The 18,896-nt window shown below is 39.9% G+C and overlaps 1 protein-coding gene across 1 annotated transcript; it reads left to right on the forward strand.

Annotated features, from left to right (window-relative positions):
* Window positions 1–3,048: 3,048 nt before the first annotated feature.
* Window positions 3,049–17,233, forward strand: SKA1 (spindle and kinetochore associated complex subunit 1). The gene is given in 8 exon segments (XM_032470543.1): window positions 3,049–3,241; window positions 3,884–3,982; window positions 6,865–6,989; window positions 8,541–8,638; window positions 11,649–11,697; window positions 11,699–11,787; window positions 14,741–14,910; window positions 15,714–17,233. Coding segments are annotated over 7 exon segments (768 nt in total). The 5' UTR covers window positions 3,049–3,241; window positions 3,884–3,894; the 3' UTR covers window positions 15,863–17,233.
* The last annotated feature ends 1,663 nt before the right edge of the window (window positions 17,234–18,896 follow it).

The raw sequence follows: 18,896 nt of genomic DNA on the forward strand, positions 1-18,896 counted from the left end.
AGTTGAGAGCTTCTAATCTTGTAGAAAGAAAAAGGATTGTGAAAGAGTACTATGAACCACTGAACACCAACAAATTAGATAACGTAAATGAGATGGACGAATATTTAGAAACATAAAAATTACCAAAACTGTCTTAATAAGAAATAGAAAATCTAAAAAGACCTATATAACTGAAGAAGTGGAATGAATAATCAAAAATCTCCTAAGAGGTTGCCAGCAGTTGAGGAAGAGGGGAATGGGGGATTATTGATACAGCTTCAGGCTGGGAAGATGAAAAAGTTCTGGATATGGATAGTGATAATGGTCACAGAAGAATGTGAATGTACTTGATGCCACTGAACTGTACACTTAAAAACAGTTAAAATGGTAACTTTTATGTTAGGTGTATTTTACCACACAGAGAAACACATTCTCCCAGGCTGAAGATTCTTATAAAAAAATCTCCCAACAAAGAAAAGTCCATGATCAGATGGTTTCAGTGGTGAATTTTACCACATTTTAAAAAAGAATTAATGCTAATTATTCTCCAACGCTTCCAAAAAATGGAAGAGAAAACACTTCTGCCTTATTTGAGCTGCTGTAATAGAATACCTTCAACTAGGTTATAAACAACAGAAATTTATTCCTCACAGTTCTGGAGACTGAGAAGTCCAAGATCAAGGCACCAGGAGAATAAATGCATTCTAACCGAGTTTTCCTTTTTTACTGCTAAGTTTTTCTTAAAGAAAAGAACTTTCAGAAGGTCTTAACCCTTAAGAAGATAGGTTTTTGTGTTTGTTTTGTTTTTACATCTCCCTGTCCCCACCGTCTCATAAAAGCAGCTAGATTTTCCTTAAGAAACCACCTCTGTCCTACGCTCAGACTTCATGCTTTGTGTAGGGTAGGGCTGTCCTGGTTTCCAGCTCCTGGCTGTCTAGTGAATCAGGCCATTTCACCCCATCCAAAAAGGCTGATTGATTCAGGAGTGAGCAGATGACCCAAGTCAGGCTGATGAGGTGCAATCCTGGGACTTTTGCTAGAACTCTTAGGAAATGGAGAACTCTAACCTACAAGGGTATAAGTCTGAGATACCAGAAGGAAAAGCCCGCCTGAGAATGGAACCAACACAGAGGCACAAGTAACTGAGAGATGGAGATGCCTTCCTGATAATATGTTTGAGTAACTGGGTTCAGCTGTAACTGAACACACATACACACACTTTACAGTTTTATAAGCCAAATAAAGTCTTTTTTTTTTTTTTTTTTGCTTAGTCAGTTTGGATCGAGTTTCTATCATTGCAATTGAAGGAGTCCTGCCAAAGAAATCAGTCCCAGAAAAATAAGCAGGCAGCGTGATTCAATTGCTCATTTCTATATTTTTCCACATTTCCCCCTCTCCTCTTGTATTCAGCGCCTTTATGTGTTCTTCTTCCTGTTTATTTTCTCATGGATAATAATCTGATGATGTTTGTCCTTGATGCTGCAGGGTGAATTTCAGTTATTATGTTATTTTTCATAAAATATTGACATTTAAAGCCTTACATTTAGTCCTACAATGAAAAGCTTTGTTCCTGTTAAGGAATTAGCTCTAAATAAGTAAGTGTTGAGGGAGGGTATAGCTCAGTGGCAGAGTGTGTGCTTAGCATATACGAGGTCCTGGGTTTAATCCCCAGTACTGCCATTAAAAATAAGTAAATCAATGAAACTAATTACCCCCCTAAAAAATATAAATTAATTAAAGTAAGTTTGTAGAGATTAAAAGAGATTTAAGAAATGCATCAATCAAATAACAATGTGTAAATCTTGTTTGCATTCTAATTCAAACAAATCAACAGTTTTAAAAATAAACACTTCATGACACAATTTCAGGGGAGGTTGAACATTGACTAGATATTTGTTACTCAGGAAAAATTGTTAAAATATTTATGTGTGATAATACCAACATGGTAATTTTTTAAAGAGTTTCTATCTTTAGGAGATAAAATATGGAAATATTTTTGGATGAAAAGACATAATGTTTGAGGTTTGCTTCAAAATATTCCAGTAGGCAAGGGGTGGGAGGAGAGGGCGTATAGATAACACATTTGCAGTAAATTAATTGTGGTTGAAGATGGATGATGGGTTGAACATGAGGTTCACTGTACTATTCTAACTTTATATGTTTGAAAATTTCCATAATAAAAGATTTTTTTAAAGTAATGAGTAGAAATAGCCAAGATAGCTATTCACCGACCCAGAATGTTCTCTTTCCTCCTTACAAAGAGAAGCCCTATATTGTTAAGGATGCAGTGTCATTATCCAAGTCAAAAAGATTTCTAATGCTCCACCCCCACAATTTCCCTTGCAGATGTGCGTGACCAGGGGAAAGCACATATAAGCCGTTAGGTGTGGCTTCCAGGAAAACTCTTTAAAGGGGCTGGCTCAGCTAGTAGGTGAGCCTGTTACCCTTGCCTCTTTCTCACAGAACTGAGAAAGGAACTGGCAGAGTTATCTTGCACCACGGGCAACCTTAAGGCCAGAATGCAGGATGCCATGGACGGTGGCGCCGAAGGATGGAAGGAACGTGAATCCTTGATGACGGTGGGACTGCAAAACCAACCCTGGGATGATTTCCCCCTCTTTTTGTTTTTCTCAACAGGGATAGTTAAACTTTTGTTTTTCTCATTTTAAATTTGCATTTGAGCGTACAGAGACTGTAAACTCCACGAAGACAGGGCCTCTCTACTTTATGGCTCAGGAATTCGGCCGCTTTTTGGAATGAGATGCGGTGTTTTAAAAAATATTAAAGTTTGTACCTCACTTCCAGAGTGTCTGAATTCATCGATTTGGGGTACACTTTAGGAACTGGAATTTGTAAAAGCTGCCCCGGTGATTCCAGTGAGCAGCTAATTTAGAGACCCACCGTTTCAGCTAGCGATTCGAACCCTGGAGCGCTCGACCCGCTGAGCGGCCTTTAAGGCGCGGAGTAGGAAAGGCACGCCTCGCGGTAGCCATCTGCACAAAGTCGACACAGCCCCGCCTTTTCCCCTCGCAGGCCCCGCCCCCTGCCCCGCCCAACTGCGGGCCCGGAAAAACGCGTGCGGGAGAGGAAAGGCATTCCGGGAGCGCTGATGTGCGCTTGCGCGGAATGGAGTCCGCGCGGGCAGTTTGAATTTCAGTCCCGGAGTCGGGTCTCGCGATCCTGGGCTTCCCGCCGCGACTGGAAGGGGTCTCCACGCTTCGCGACCCCAGCCACTGGGCCGTTTGCTCCCGGACCCGCGCAGGTTGGAGTCTAGTGTCCAGGATTCCGCCTTCGGAAGCGGCCGGAAGGCATAGCTTGGTCGAGGTGGGGGGCGCGGAGCCGCCGGGTGGGGCGGAGGAGCAGGGCTGGACAGTGCTTCGCTGGGTTAGCTGGAGTGGATGCTTTAGACCTTCTCACCTTATCGGAGTAAACAGTAGTTTAATTTCTTTCCTTCCCCTACTTCCGCCTCCTTACCGACCCCAAATAATAAAACCTGCCCCCCACCCCCAAGCAAAGGAGAAATGCCTATCTGGATCCATTTCTTTGAACTTACTGTGATTTTCCTCGAAATCCTTATGTCTTTCGGGTTTTTTAAGAAAATACCAATATTGTCTTTATATATAAAATGTACATCCCCCCACCCCCAAATCCTTAAGTTAATGACGCAGGCTTATCCCCTGTATCCTGGTTTGGGATACATTAATTACAGAAAGGCCTAAAACAAGTCAGTAGTGGACTCTGGTTAGAAACTGAATTTTGTAGAATTGAAAGAAATTGCTCTTGAGTTTTGTACTTTTCTTAAAGGAGATATGACTTACTGGGTATTTTCCATTCTTAGATTTTGAAAGTGAACAGAAATTTGTCTTTTCTTTTTTTGTGAATGTGTTTATATTTTTTTCTTCAGAGGCTTAAAGGATGGCCTCCTCAGATCTGGAACAACTATGCTCTCATATTAATGAAAAGATTGGCAATATTAAAAAAACTCTGTCATTAAGAAATTGTGGTAAGTAAAACAGATTCCACTGACTTTGTACATACAAAATGCATTTTGATTATTGTTCCACTTTGAATGATATCTTATGCCTGGTTAAGTGAATGTATCTTAGAAAGATAATTTTAAGTTTCAAATAGTGATTTTTAGAACACTCCAGTATCCGTATTTTGAATATTGCAAAGGATACTAAAATGAACTTACGTTGAACCAGCTATTAATTAGCTTTATTTACTCATGTTTTTCTGAGACACACAAGGCAGAATAGTAAGATTTGAAGGTTGTGTAGTTCTAGTGCTAAATAGAGATACTAAAAGACAAACAACCAGAAGTGCAAAAGACCTGTAGAGGTAGAATTAACTCATGATCTGTTTTACAACCTGCTTTGGAGGAAGCTTATCACTATATATCACTAGGAAACAACTAATTGAAAATGAAATCAGTTTTTTCAACATCCAGAAACTTGGAGGTTGTAACCATCTTTGAAAATGTTTTGAAGTGTTGAAAGCAGGTGAAACAATGGAAGTGCAAAGAAATAGGGGATCCTTGTAAAGTCTGGAAAAATATTGTTTACAAAAATGTTGTGCTCCCCAGCCCTGCCTAGGAGAGTGAAAGATTTATTGATAGGTGGAATTCCATCTGCTGGAAAGAGCCTGTTGAACTTGTAGTTTGCATTATGAATTGATAATTTAAAAAAATTCAAATATGAAATTATAATGTTGGAATGTCCTTTGGAATTATACAAGTCCTCCTGAGACTTGGATGCTCTGTCTTTGGTTGAGAACCACTCTTAAAGAGCCTCGTCCGTTTTACAGTTTGCGGCTGACGTATTCTGTAGAAAGTTAAAGCTGAAGGGACTATGGGGGTATTTTCTCAGCCCCCTCATCTCACTCAAGAGGAAACTCAGAAGTCAGATGACCTGCCCAGGTCACCCCCAGCTCATGGGTAGTCTGCTGGGGCTATAGTTTTCTTGTCCTGTTTCCCAGTCTAGTCTTTGTCTACTTCTGTGCCACTTTTATTGAATAATCTGTAAAGGACATCTAGATTTTTAATAAGTAGCCTTGTTTAGATTCTCATTTTGAGGACATGATTACTATTGGATAAATGGAGATAATTTAGAGATCTATAAAACTATCAAACCTTGTATTCAAATGACCCCATCAAAGCATGGGGCCTGGCTGAAGCAGTCTGATTAGATTACTGCATGCTGGGTAATCATCATTTGTGCGTGGGGAGAATAATTTGTCTCCATAGCTTATTTAAGGAAGCCCAGGAATCTGTTCAGCGCTTTGGCTGCTGTAATTGCCTAGATCACTGCTTTCAAAAGCAGTGAAATTGTTTAGTTGATTATTTTATTACAAACCAGTAAACAAGGCCTTACAATTTAGGTGACTGAAAGTTGTTTGTGATACCAGTGTATCCAAATAGTTGTTTCACCCCGTGAAGTTAAATCTCAGTAGAGACATCATTACTCTCATTTACTTATTAATTTGTTTTGGTTGTAATGAACCTACTGTTAAATGCAGTTAGCTTTGCTCTATTAGATTAGATGAATAATAGTTGTGCTTTACTAGGTTCCAGGCACAGTGCTAAACCTGTCATATATTTTTCACTTATCTTCTCAGTAACCCTCTGAGGGTAGGTACTGGAGTCTCTGACTTCAGACCTGGAACCTCTAGCCATCTCCCTCTGCTGTGTCCATAATCAACAGATGTGGTCAAATCATATTTTTACTTGTATGTATTTCATTGGTTGCTAGAAGTGAAGAGGGAAAGATTTGATTATGAGGATAGTTTTTCTTTTGTGCTTTGATCTGCCCTTAAAATTTTTTTATTTTGACCTAGGAAGGGTGGCTAAACTTCAGGAGTAGCTGGCCTGGGGGTCAGCTAGTGTTTAGTCAGAGATGCCTCCACACGGTCCACCAGCTTTCCAGTGAGGATGCTCCCTGTGGGGGGCTGAAGTTAAAAAAAAAAATCTCTTTTTTACTACTGCTACTTTTATTTCTAGGGAGGAGGTGACACTGATTTTCCCATCCTCGTACCTATGAAGCCAGAGAGAGGGTCTGGGAGGTGGGGCTGGGAGTCTGAGAGCATGCTACTCCCCCCACCTCCCCGACACACTTGAGGGCCGGTGCAGAGTATAAACTTATCTCCCTGGCCAGTGATTGGAATTTTTCAGGTTTGCACGTTCACTGAAGATATAGCCTGTGAAGAGGGGTCCTGGCCTTATTTGAGGTTCTCACTTCCAGCATCCTGTGCTTTGGAGTCCCAAAGCCTTGGTTCTTATTCCCATTAAAAGCAGACACATTAAGCTGCTGAGACAGCCTCCCCCCCCCACCGCCTTCCCCTGCACCCCCGCCCCCCACCCCCCAGATTAGGGCTCCTGCAGCGTCAGCGCACACATGCTGCCTGGTCCGTGGTTCTTGCTTCGTGTTGGAGCCTTTGGGGATTTTCCTTATTCTCCTGAGAGCCCAGCTATGCCTGTACAAGGGGGTGTATTTTATCTAGCATTTCCAGGTGTTTTATTGTGGTGGAAAAATTTGCCAGAAACAAAAGATTCAGGGGACACTTTGTACTCACCTCTCCCTCCCTTTTCTTTCATACTACTTAGAAATGAGTTCTTAAGATCATCCATGGCGGCGGGAGGGTATAGCTCCGTGGTAGAGTGCATGCTTAGCGTGCACAAGGTTCTGGGTTCAATCCCCAGTACCTCCGTTAACAACATCAACAAAAAAGTTATCCATGGAGACAATTACCCTAGGGGCTGAAACAGTAGTTCTTTCTCCACCCTCAGTGTGTCTCTCTAAAGTAAAGCTCTGTTCCAAGAGTTCAGTTGGGTACATGTCTGTTACTGCTTTTCCGTATACTTCCATTTTTATTTTTGTTTCTTAATAGGTCAAGAACCTACCTTGAAGACTATATTAAATAAAATAGGAGATGAGATCATTGTAGTAAATGAACTTCTAAATAAACTGGAATCAGAAATTGAGTATCAAGAACAAACCAGCAATTCACTCAAGGTAATGTCTTCCTAGTGCAGAAACAAAATAAAAGGGTAATAGATACAAACTCCCTAATCACCTGGGAGTTCTTAAAGATACTTTAAGTTTATAATGTTCTCAGCTTTGTTAAGTTATTATTAATGATAGAGAATTCCATTTGCATTTAATTTTCCTGGTATAAAGGACTTCAGAGTTCCACAGTTATTTCTTACTCTATGCTGGTAGCCAGTAGAATTGAACTATACTAAGAAGGACGATTTCCTAAGTCCTGATAGATTTAATTTAAGCATGTGATATCCTGGGAGAGGGGTGGGGAAGGAACGACTGCTCTGGGGGTGGGGAGATGTGGATTCTCACCCTGGCTGCCTATGGCACCCCTGTCACCCTGAGAAGGCCGTTTTTACTCTTGGGGTCTCAGTGTCCTCACTTGGAAAATTATAGGTTATACTGAACTATGTCTCTTCTATTCTGCATTTCCCTATTTCTATAAAATGTAATATAAGGATTCTCAAGTAAAGAAAAATTTGAGCCTCATTCACACACACATTTTGTTCTAAATAAGCCTTCTAGTTGGCTTCAGCCAATAAAAGTGCTTGTGTACTTCCTGATGGGAAAGTACTCGCTCTGTACCATAATTACCTTATGCTGTTAGAGCCATTGATGTGTTCAGTGGGACAAGGTGGCCTCTGTGGTCCCTTTCAGCCTTATACTCCTTAATGTCTGTAAAGATTTTCCAGCTGTAGGACTGTGCATGATTATGCCTATCCTACTATTAGCTGAAATCAAATTAATATCTCTGAACATCATTCAGCTCTTTAAATGAAAGATGTCATATAAACTCAAAACAGAGACCAATATTGGTTTCACTTCTAACCTGCCCAAGAATGCCCAGGGTTAGGTGTGGGTTTAGAGAATGTTCAACTCAGAATTGAAGGTTATTTTTTTAACATTTATATTTATTTCATATTTTTTAAAATTAAATTTGCATGAATTTATAGCCTCAAGTTCTAGGTAAAGTTAAAGACAACACGAAACCAAAGCACTTATGGTCAAGTAGGAATTTTCATTAGGCAGGAATATATGCATGTCAGCAACCAAAGCCTTTCCAAGCAGCATCTTGTCCTTGTGTCTTTGCATTTCCGGAATACATTATACCCTGGTGGTGTTAGACAGACAACACTGGGGAACATTTGCTAAGTCAACAAAAGCACTTTACCAGAATGATAAACACAGATCCTCCATATACTTTTTAATTGCTTCCCAAGGTTAAAGGATTTTAAAAGACTTAAATGTCAGCCCTGCTTGTTGTAATGGGATTCTAACACTTGTTCTCTGAAACAATCCAATGGAGAAAAAGAATATATCGCCATCCAAAAACAGCTCTAGGAACCAGAGGGCTCTTTTTTTTTTTTGAATATTGCTGCTTTCAGTGCTTTTCACCCTTTCTGCTTTCTGAACACTCACAACCATTGTGATTCTGATTCACAGTCTTTTGTGCTGTTTATAACATCTTAAAACACACAGGCGGGGCAGATGCTTATTTGTGACCTTTTTTTTTTTTAATTTTAGGAACTCTGTGAATCTCTTGAAGAAGATTATAAAGATGTGGAACATCTCAAAGAGAACATTCCTCCCCATTTGCCCCCAGTAACAGTAACCCAGAACTTGTAAGTGTATTTATAATTATTCTTACTATCTGGATTTATAAAACTATTAAACACTTCACATCTTTTTGCTTTTTCATATACTTGCAGTTTTGTTAGTGATTATCCAGTTTTTTTGGTCACTTACACTAGAAATCATCTTTCCTCCATGCTCACCAGTTTTTTTATCCTGCTGTCTCTGAGGAAAATGTTCCCCCCTCTTTCCTAAGGGTGAGTCTCCTCTAGGCTCTCTTTTTCTACTTTTTCTCATTACTTCCCCTTAGAGCAGAGTTTGTCAACCTTGACTCTATGGACCTTTTAGGTCAGATAATTCTTTTTTGTGAGAATAGGATGTTTAGTAGCATCCCTGATCTCTACCAACTGAGTATCAGTAGCACCTCTGTTCCCCTCCTGCACCCACTCCTGTGCCCTGTTGTGACAATGAAAAATGTCTCCAGATATTGCCATTGTCTTTTGGGGGCCATGGGGAGCAGAGTCTCCCTGACCCTTGAGAACCACGGCCTTAGGGTGCATAAGCTTAACGAGCTTCCCATCTTAAGAACAGCCAAAGGAACAAAAAACTTAGCTCTGGTTTTACCCTCAGACTCATGTCGCATCTCTGTCTGTTCACTGCGGGTGTATGTTTGTGCTGCCCTTTTCCCCGAAGTCCCCCAAGCCTGGCTTTTGGCTACTACTAGTACCGTACTTAGGAAGCTGATTGCTTAAAGGTCACAAAGAAGTAAAAAACCCCTCTTCAGTCCTGATTCTTCTTATCAGATTTTATTTTGCTCTCCGTTTGTTTTTGAAATTCTGTTACCTGCACTACCACTGTGCTTCCTTAGTTGTCACCCCACATCTCTGCCCTCCTTTTTCTCTGCCTCCTTTAACTTACAGTTCTCTCCTAAAGCTCCGTTTTGCTCATGCTTGCTCAGCACCACTGTTGACGCTCCTAGACGTCCATCGCGGGCCTCGACGTGGCGTCTAGTTCTGTTTTAATTGATTGCTGGGAATCTCATGAATGAGCTGTCCTCTCCTCCAGCTTGGCGTGTCTAAGACTGAACTGACTGTCTCCTTGTTACTCACATGTCACCTAGATAGGAACTCGGCATCTTCACCCCGTCTTGCTCTGTCATGTAGCCTCAGTCGTCCATTCTGCCTCTGCGGGTTTTATCTGTCCCTGCCCTCCCTCTGTTCTCAGTGCCGGGCTCTGAATGCGATCTCCCATCATCTTTTGCCTTTATGATTTGGGAGCTCCTGTGTTTTGTCTTTCCAGTATTTCTCCACTCCCATTTCTCCAGTCCTCTGCCACCAAAATTACATTTCTAAAGGGGGGCTCCAAGTATGTAAAACTAAGTTTTATATACTAACTATAACTTAAGTTTTTTAACTTAAGTTTTTTACCTAACTTAAGCTAACTCAAAGTTTTTTAACTTTTGAAATGTATCATATTAAATTTTGTATACAAACTATAACTTAAGTTTTTTAACTAACTTAAGCTAACTTAAGATTTTTAACTTTTGAAATGTACCATGTAAACAGAAAACTGAAGTATTATCAGTGTCAGTTAAAGAGTGATAAACATCAGTGTATCTACAGGTCAGATTAGGAAAGATGACGCTTCTATTGCAAATTCTTCCTCCGTCAAAGAGGTGATCATTCTGGCAGTTATAACAGTCACACTTCTTGCATATGTTTTTCCATAAACAACGCACTGTGTAAGTCTGAAAAACTGAAAGGAAGGCACGAAGCTTGCTGTGTAGGAAAAGAGCCATGTTGCTGCTGGTGGTTGAGGGTCTCCAGGAGAAGAGAAGCTCAGCAGAGTCCCTGGCGTGTCAGGGGGCCTTGGAGTTTCTCTCCAAGAAGAGAAAAATCATGGACAAGGATCATGAATGAATGCTGGGAACACAGGTCATTGTAGGATATCTGCCAGGGTTATGGGGCCGGACATTGGACACCCAGCAGGAATATGGCCAAGGAATAGAAGGAATTTTCTTCTGAACTCACTGTGGACCTAGCTTCAGCTTTCAGGGCAGGTCAAAGCTGAAAATTTCTGTAGGTGGAAATGGTTATTTTTAGCTGAAAGACACAGCAGGGCCTGAAGGAGAAATCGGGAGCTCCCTTAGCACATGGTTAAGACAGGTAAGTCCAGGTAGGAATCAGCCAGGCTCACTATGGAGTCTCATGTTAGGATTCACGTACAGATGATGGCACCATAGCATCGGGCATCTTTATCTTGACCACCCACAACATGGTCGTCTTGTCATCACACCACCTCAGTCAGGCCTGGTTGCCCTCTGTGTCTGGTACTCAGCTTCATCTTGGGATCTCACTTCCCTGTCTTTCTTGGGATTCCCTTCCCTTGCTCTTGTGTTGGATCTACTCTTTCCTGTATCTCATTTCCTTTTTGGAGCCGTCAAGCCCATATGGCTCAACTGGCTACTGGCAGCAGGGGTCTGTTCCCTCCCTGGCAGTGAAACAACCTAGAAGCTACAGCCTTTTTCTAGACTCCATTTGCTAGTGGGGTGGGAGCTGTAGTAGGCTTCTCATCACTGCAGAAATTGGGCAGGACTGATCCGAGGGTGACCTGTGCTCATTGCTGGCAACTAAAATGAGTCTGCAACAGGCAGGGACTGATGGTAGCAACCAGTGGGATAAATTAAAAAACTGGAAGTATAAGATGATTGATGTTTCCATGACCAGAATAGAAAAATCAGAAGCTGTTTAGAAGTTCAGCTTCATACATGATGACTTTGAGGAGCCAGTGGGATAACTGATGAAGATAATCTAGCATATGTACTACATGCACCCTTGTTTGGGTGTATAAACAACAATTGTGTTACTAAAGATTTGGGAACTTAGTTTGTCAGCATTCTCTCCATGAGCATCAGGGGTGGGGATAGAAAAAAACATTGGCTGTAAAATTATAACAAGATGAATCGTGTGCTCAGTACTGATGATCTTCAGGTGCACACCTTTCTGGTGTGCTGCAGAATTCTGACAACTACCTGTACGTCTGTGCATCTCTTCTGTGCAGTGTTAGTGGATCAGATCTTGACCCTGAAGAACCAGTCAAAGTTGAAGAACCCTGCACCCACAAAGAAGCCCCTAAAAGAACAAAGAAATATTAAGGAAATGCCATTTATAACTTCTGATGACTTCAGTGGTGTTCCTGCGTACGTATTTAAGATAAATTTTAACATTCAACTCTTTAGTAATCAACATACATGATTGTTTAAATCATAAACTTTGATTATATTAATTGCAATATGCTGTGTTCCAATATTGATCTTTTCCAGAGTAGCTTTGCATTGTACTTTGAAAATGCAGGAAATGTCTTGTTGAAGGTGGTTAAAATCATGTTTTTTATTTAGTTGTGAAAATCTTAGCAAAGAGAGATCTAGACATGGATTCGTTTATTGCTGAGTCTCTCAGGGCCATTTTGTGATACGGATTTATCCAATTACATTTTAGAAGTAGCCTCAGTTTTGCTGCAATTTTAAGGAAAGTGAGTGTATTGTATAGATCCGAGAATTAGAACAGAGTGTTGTATTTGTTTGGTTTCCATTTGTCCGTTACCTTATGCCACACACTTCTTTGAGTCTGTGCTCTATTCTGAGCCCTCGGTCAGAACAGGAGGAGAAGAATACAGGTGTCAATAAGACAAAATTCCTCCCCAAGAGGGAGGGCTCCTTTTTGCTCTTCACAGACGACAGCGATGGGGAACCAATTATGGAAATCCATGTTTTTAAACTTCCATATTTCCAAGGCTTTCCTTAACTTCTCAGCTTTATAGTGTTACATGTGGGTTTTTTTGTTTCTTTTTTTATTACAAATAATGTACGTTGTTAGAAAATGTTTGTTGTCAGAAGATAACTCATCTGTAATTCTACCACCCAGACAAGGTATAGAGTATTTCTTTTCATGTTTTATTTAATTTCACCTGTATAACAAGTTGTTTCTGATTGTTATTACAATAATGTAGTTATACTACAAATTAAATTTACTTTTTATCATGAGCATTTTCCCATCATTAACATTTTTGAAAACTTGTATTTTAATAGTTGTATATTTTATTGTATGTCTGCCTCGTAAGTTATTTAAGGAGGCCTTACTTAAATATTTTGGTTGAATGCATTGTTATGAATGATGGTACAATGAAATTTCTTTCTGACAAGTCATGTCTTATTATGGCTTATTATGGCTTGATAGCTCATCTCTTTTTATCGCTGACTAATATTCCATTGTCTGGATGTACCACAGATTATCCATTTATTTGTTGAATGACACTTTGGTTACTTCCAGTTTGGAGTGATTATGACTAAAGCTGCTGTAAATATTCATCTGCAGGTTTTTGTACAAATATGTTTTCAGCTCACTTGGGTAAATACCTGTGATCACTGGATAATATGGTAAAACTACATTTAGCTTTGTAAGAAACTGTCAAACTGTCTTCCAAAGTGGCTGTACCTTTTTGCATTCCCAGCAGAATGATAGTTCCTTTTGCTCCACATTCTCACCTGCATTTAGTTTTGTCAGTTTTTCCTAGTTTAGCTGTTTTAATGAGAGTAATCATGTCTCTTTGTTGTTTTAATTTTCAGTTTCCTGGTGACATATATATTGAGCATCTTTCCATATGCATATTAGCCCCTTGAAAAATACCAGGCTGTTTTAGAGTTCTAAGACTAGGAATGAGGCTGGCATTTCTCTTTAATCTTTTGTTTGTTTGTTTGTTTGTTTGTTTGTTTTGGGTTACTCAGTCATTTCCTTTATTGACAGCTTTATTGTCATTAAAATTCTGTTTGATGCTATTCAGTTTTTTAAGTTGTTTGCTCATCAGTTGTGTTGAAGGGAAGAGCAGTGGCTGTGAGGAGCAGTGGAGCAGGAGGGTCTTTAGAAAATGCTTCCTTGAATTCAGAGATAGAGAAGTCATGGTAGAGTATTCATTTTTAAACTAACAGGCTATTTAACAAATGAGAGAAGTTACAAGATTAGGATAAGGAAGAATATGTCCTAAGCATGGGGCTTTTATGTATTTATTTTTAAGTTAACCCTGAGGCGGAATTAAAATGGAAAACATTGACACCTTTTGAGGAAACTGGGGGACAGTTCAGGTGGTTGAAAGGAATTGCATTGTGGAGGGCTGTAGCATCAACCGTTCATGGAAATTCTGATTAGAAAAATGAGTAGCAACAAATGAATTTAGAAGAGAAGGAAATAATGAAAATGAATGGGTTTTGGTCAGTAGGAACATTTTCCTTTAAACATATTTATATATTATTTTACATTAAGGAGCTTTTGATTAGAAAACTGCCCCTTTGAATAGAGGCGAAGGACAGAGTTTAACATAATGAATCCACTGTTTGTTTGAGGGAAAAGTTGAAGCAGATCATTAAAGTTTTGTTTTTGACTATGTACAGATCACTCAAAATTGAGGGTCTCCTATATTTATATTCTGAGACTGGTGACTGGGAGGACGGGCAGGGGGGAGATGCGGACTGGGAGACTGTGCTCCAAAGGCATGTGTGCTCAGCAATGAAGAGCGAGGCTGCCCGCTTTCTCCTCTGCTGGCAGCTCCACTTCCGGACCCTTGTCCCTTCGCATCCCTGTTCTTCTCCATCAGCGTTGTCATCCTGGTTGTCATCCTCCATCTTCCCTTCCTCCTCTGCCGCCTCCTCCTTTTTACTTTCTCTCTCTGAACAGAAGTGTTTCTGCAGAAAACTAGCGTGGTGTGATTTATGTAATTTATTAATACCGAAATTTTTCTTTCCCTTGCTCACAAACATTTGAAAATATTTAAATAAGCTTCTATATTGCCATGAACCAGTCCATCTGAATCAGAGTTTGAGAATGTATTTTAAATTGTAATATTAACTCTATAGGTGGAGAATAGAGGTTTATGGCTTCAGATATAATGAGGGAAGACAAACACTAATATATTGTGGTCTCCGTTTAATTTTTCAACTCTTGAGATGTGTCTGGTTTATTTAGAAGTTGATATTTGATATTTTTATAAAGGGTACTAGTAGATTTGCTGCTGTATAAAGTTATTATATGTAAATATTTTTGAAAGAAAACAACTTTGTATGAGGATTCTTTAAAAAAGTTAATCATTTTCTTTTTTTATAGGTACATGAAATCCCGCTTAACCTATTGTCAAATTAATGATGTTATTAAAGAAATCAACAAGGCAGTAGTTAGTAAATATAAGATCCTACATCAACCAAAAAAGTCTATGAATTCTGTGGCCAGAAATCTGTATCACCGATTTATTGATGAAGAAACGAAGGAAACCAAAGGTAAAATGAGAGTATGTATGTGTGTACATGTCAGCTGTTTGGAGAGCAATGAAATCATAAGAAAGGAAAGTGATTGTTCTTAACCAGGGGCACTTTTCCCACCAGGGAACATTTGGCCATTTCTGGAGACATTTTTGGTTGTTCCACCTGGGGTTGGGGGTGCTACTGGCATCTAATAGAGGACCAGGGATGCTGCTGAAGTACCTTATGACGTACAAGACAGCTCCCACAAAAAAGAATTATCTAGCCCCAAATGTCTGTAGTCCTGAGGCTGAGAAACACTGCGTGGGAGTCTTATCACAGAACAGTACCTGATGTTGTCAGAATTAGAACAGTAATGACAACAGTTGGTCATGCTTGTATAGAACTTACGATGTGCCGGATAGCGTGCTGAGAGCTTTGGTCCTCAGTGTCCTTATGAGGTGTGTACGCTTCACCACTTGCATTTTGCAGACTAGGCAAAGAGGGCTTACGTTCCTTGCCCAAGTTCAGCCAGTTAAGTGTTAGAGCCGCTGTGGGGTTCATTCTCTTAACCGTTATCCCGTACTGACTCTTGAAAAGTGCGTTGTCCAAAAGATGCCAACAGAGAATCAGTGATACAGTAAGCAGGGCTACATTTCTGAAATTGTACAATAAATATTGTGCAATTTCAGTTGAAAGAGTAATTACTATTTTAGCAAGAATACCAGTTCTCATTTCAGTTGGATGATAGTAAAGATAATGAACGTCATTCATATTCACCTGTAATGCTTTATCTTGAAAGTTGTCCTTGTAAAAATTACCATTAATATCTTTATTTTAAGGGCATTATTTTATAGTGGAAGCTGACATAAAGGAGTTCACAACCTTGAAAGTTGACAAGAGGTTTCACGTGATACTGAATATTTTACGACACTGCCGGAGGCTGTCAGAGGTCCGAGGGGGAGGACTTACCCGATATGTTATAACGTGAGGCCCCTGTAAGCTTTTGAACCAGCCAACAATAGAGTTTATAGACTATTCCTATAGTTTCCTAATATGTAATTTGTTTATATATAATTTCTTTAGCTTTTTCATTTTCTTCATTTCTTATAAAGATGAAACTCTTAAAAAATAAAGTATGTACATTTTAAAATTCTCTTCTAGTAAATATATAACCACCTACCATATAAGCCTCTGTTCTAGGCGTATAATGGAACTAAAAAATGTTCACAGTTAGTTTTGGTGTTTAGTGACAGTGCTGCCGGTCCCTGTAAGAGGTACAGATGTGCTAATACAAGTTAGAGTTCAAGAAGATAAGAGCCAGTCTACCCAGGCTCTTTGGAATTAAAGGTCCTTAGTGTCTAAATTCCACAAATGGTATTTCAGTCTATAGGCAAAAGTTGGATTTAGAGGCAGCCCACCCATGTGATTATTTTGCTTTCCCACATGTGATTAATGAATAGCTTGCCTGAAATGCATTCAGTGTAAACCAATCTGTAAACATCAACCTGTAATGAAATTGTAACAAAAGGATATTTGAGATGAAAAAGATGATAAAATAACATGTGTAAGCAGATTGATAGTGGTCATGGAAAACAAACGAGTGGTTGGATTGTAAGAATTTAACTGTTTCTCTTCCATACTTGGGGAGACTGTTTGTGTCATAGTGTTCTCCAGAGAAACAGAACCAATAGGGATACCTACCTATCTGTCTGTGTAGCTGTCTGTGGAGATTTATTTTGAGGAATTGGCTTACATGATATGGAGGCTGAGAGGTCCCCAGATCTGCTGTCTGCAAGCTGGAGGCCCAGGAAAGCCTGTAGTGTGATTCAGCCTGGGTCCAAAGGCCTGAGAATCAGGGACCCTGGGCCAGAGTGGATGAGATGAGATGTCGCAGTGCAGCAGTGAGGCAGGAAAAAGGAGCAGACTGCACCCTCCCTCCTCAGTCTTTTGGTCTGTTCAGGTCTTGGATGGAGGGGAAGATGCCCATCCACACAGGGGAGGGGAGTTAGCTTTACTGAGTCCACTGATTCCAATGCTAATCTCATCTAGAAACCCTCACAGATACACCCAGAAGCAGCGTTTAACGGGGCCCCCTGGCCAGTTAAGTCGTCACATAAAGTTAACCAGCACAGCCTGTGTCCCTTCCACCTGCTTGTAGCTGAGGAAAAAAATGTCAGGCTAACACTGTCTCGTGAAGGCCACAGAATACATTATAGGCACTGCCTATTTATTGTTATCCTTTCTTTCTCCCTAAAATTTTTTTCCATGAAGGTATTTTTTGTTTGTTGGTTTGTTTTTAATTGAAGTAGAGTCAGTTTACAATGTTGTGTCAGTTTCTGGTGTACAGCATGTTTCAGTCATACATGTACATACATACATTCGTTTTCATATTTTTCATTTAAGGTTACTACAAGATATTGAATAGAGTTCCCTGTGCTGTACAGTATAAACTTGTTATCTGTTTCATATATAGTAGTTAATATCTGTAAATCTTGAACTCCCAATTTATTCCTTCCCACCCCCTTTCTGCCCCGGTAACCATGACTTTCTTTTCTATGTCTGAGTCTGTTTCTGTTCTGTAAATAAGTTCATTTTTGTCTTTTGGTTTTTTTTAGATTCCACATATAAGTGATATCATGTGATGTTTTTCTTTCTCCCTAATTTAAATGCAGATGTTTATTTCGTATCTCAGTTTAAATAAAAATAATGGCATTTACTTTGTTTTAAGTCTTGCTTGATTTTTCTCTATGAATCATTTTTCCCTGTGTTCTCTATCAAAAACATTTTCTCTGTTTACGATTTTTTCCCTGAAACTCGTATTAAACAACTGTCGGTAAGCTTGTTTAATTCTTGTAGAATGGATACTGAGTCTCTATTTAAATTGTCAGCAATGTAATCAATTTGTTACATTAACTTAGGGATACAGTTGGGTAAAATCAGATTCCTCAAAGGATAATAAAGACAATTTTCAAACAAGAACTAATTTCTGTTACTTGAACTTCATTTTCAAGCAAAATGACAGGCTTGTTCTACTTACTTATTTTTGAAAATAACATTTTAAAAAAATTAATTTTGAAAGAGCCTGTGGTCCTGGGTCTCTGCCCTCTGATCTATTTCCACCCTTTCCTTGCCCTCCATCTTCTCTTGCAGTATTTTAGTAGCTGGTGGCCGAGAAGCACCCTTCCTGTCCAGTCCTCCTGCAGCATGGCTCTCTCCAGAACTTTAGGGACCGAACCTCATGCCACAGCTTTCTGCTGCAGGTCCCGCAGCCTGGAGGGGAACAGATTCCAGCTGGCTGCTCTCTGGCTGGATACCACAGAGTTTGATGCTGTGGTTTACCACCTTCTTTTCCTGCCAGCCTGTGGATCCCAGGTAGGAGAGACCCAGGACCTCATTCAGGCTTCTATGTTGATGTGCTAATTTCATATGATAAAATCTTTAATCTGTCCGTTTATAAGTTCTGTTTGCTGGAAAAGTTGGTTATTTGTGGACAAAACATTTTTTCCAGGTAACACAGGCTAGTTATAAATGATGCTGGTAGATCGCCACCTGTCTTGTTTGCCCCTCCTCAGGTTACTCTGTCCCCTTTTACGTTTCCTAACTGTCCAGATGTCCCGTCAGATTCTTTGGCCTCATCCAGTTTGTATGTCTAGATGTGGATCTTCTTGTATCCTAGTTTCTAGTTACAAAGGGGAAATGTAACTTGAAATGAAGAGATTTGACTATCACTGCTTGTGGCAGATCTTACTTTCCAAAGACGGGTGGATGGATGGGAGAATTCCGTATTCCATCCCGCGTGCTCTTCCAGCGTGATGTCAGCATTCTTCTATGAAGAGGCAAGATACCTGTTCCCTCTCTTTGAATCTGGGCATATCTTTGTAACTGCTTCAGCCAGTAGAATGGACTAGGATATGCCACTGCCTGATTTCCAAGCTAGCTATTAAAGAGAATATGAATTCCATCTGGTCTCTTTCTTGGGGTGCTTGCCTTTGGAACCCTGTCACCATCTTGTGAGAAAGCCC

Source organism: Camelus ferus, chromosome 30, assembly GCF_009834535.1.
Source record: "Camelus ferus isolate YT-003-E chromosome 30, BCGSAC_Cfer_1.0, whole genome shotgun sequence".
Classification (NCBI taxonomy): domain Eukaryota; kingdom Metazoa; phylum Chordata; class Mammalia; order Artiodactyla; family Camelidae; genus Camelus; species Camelus ferus.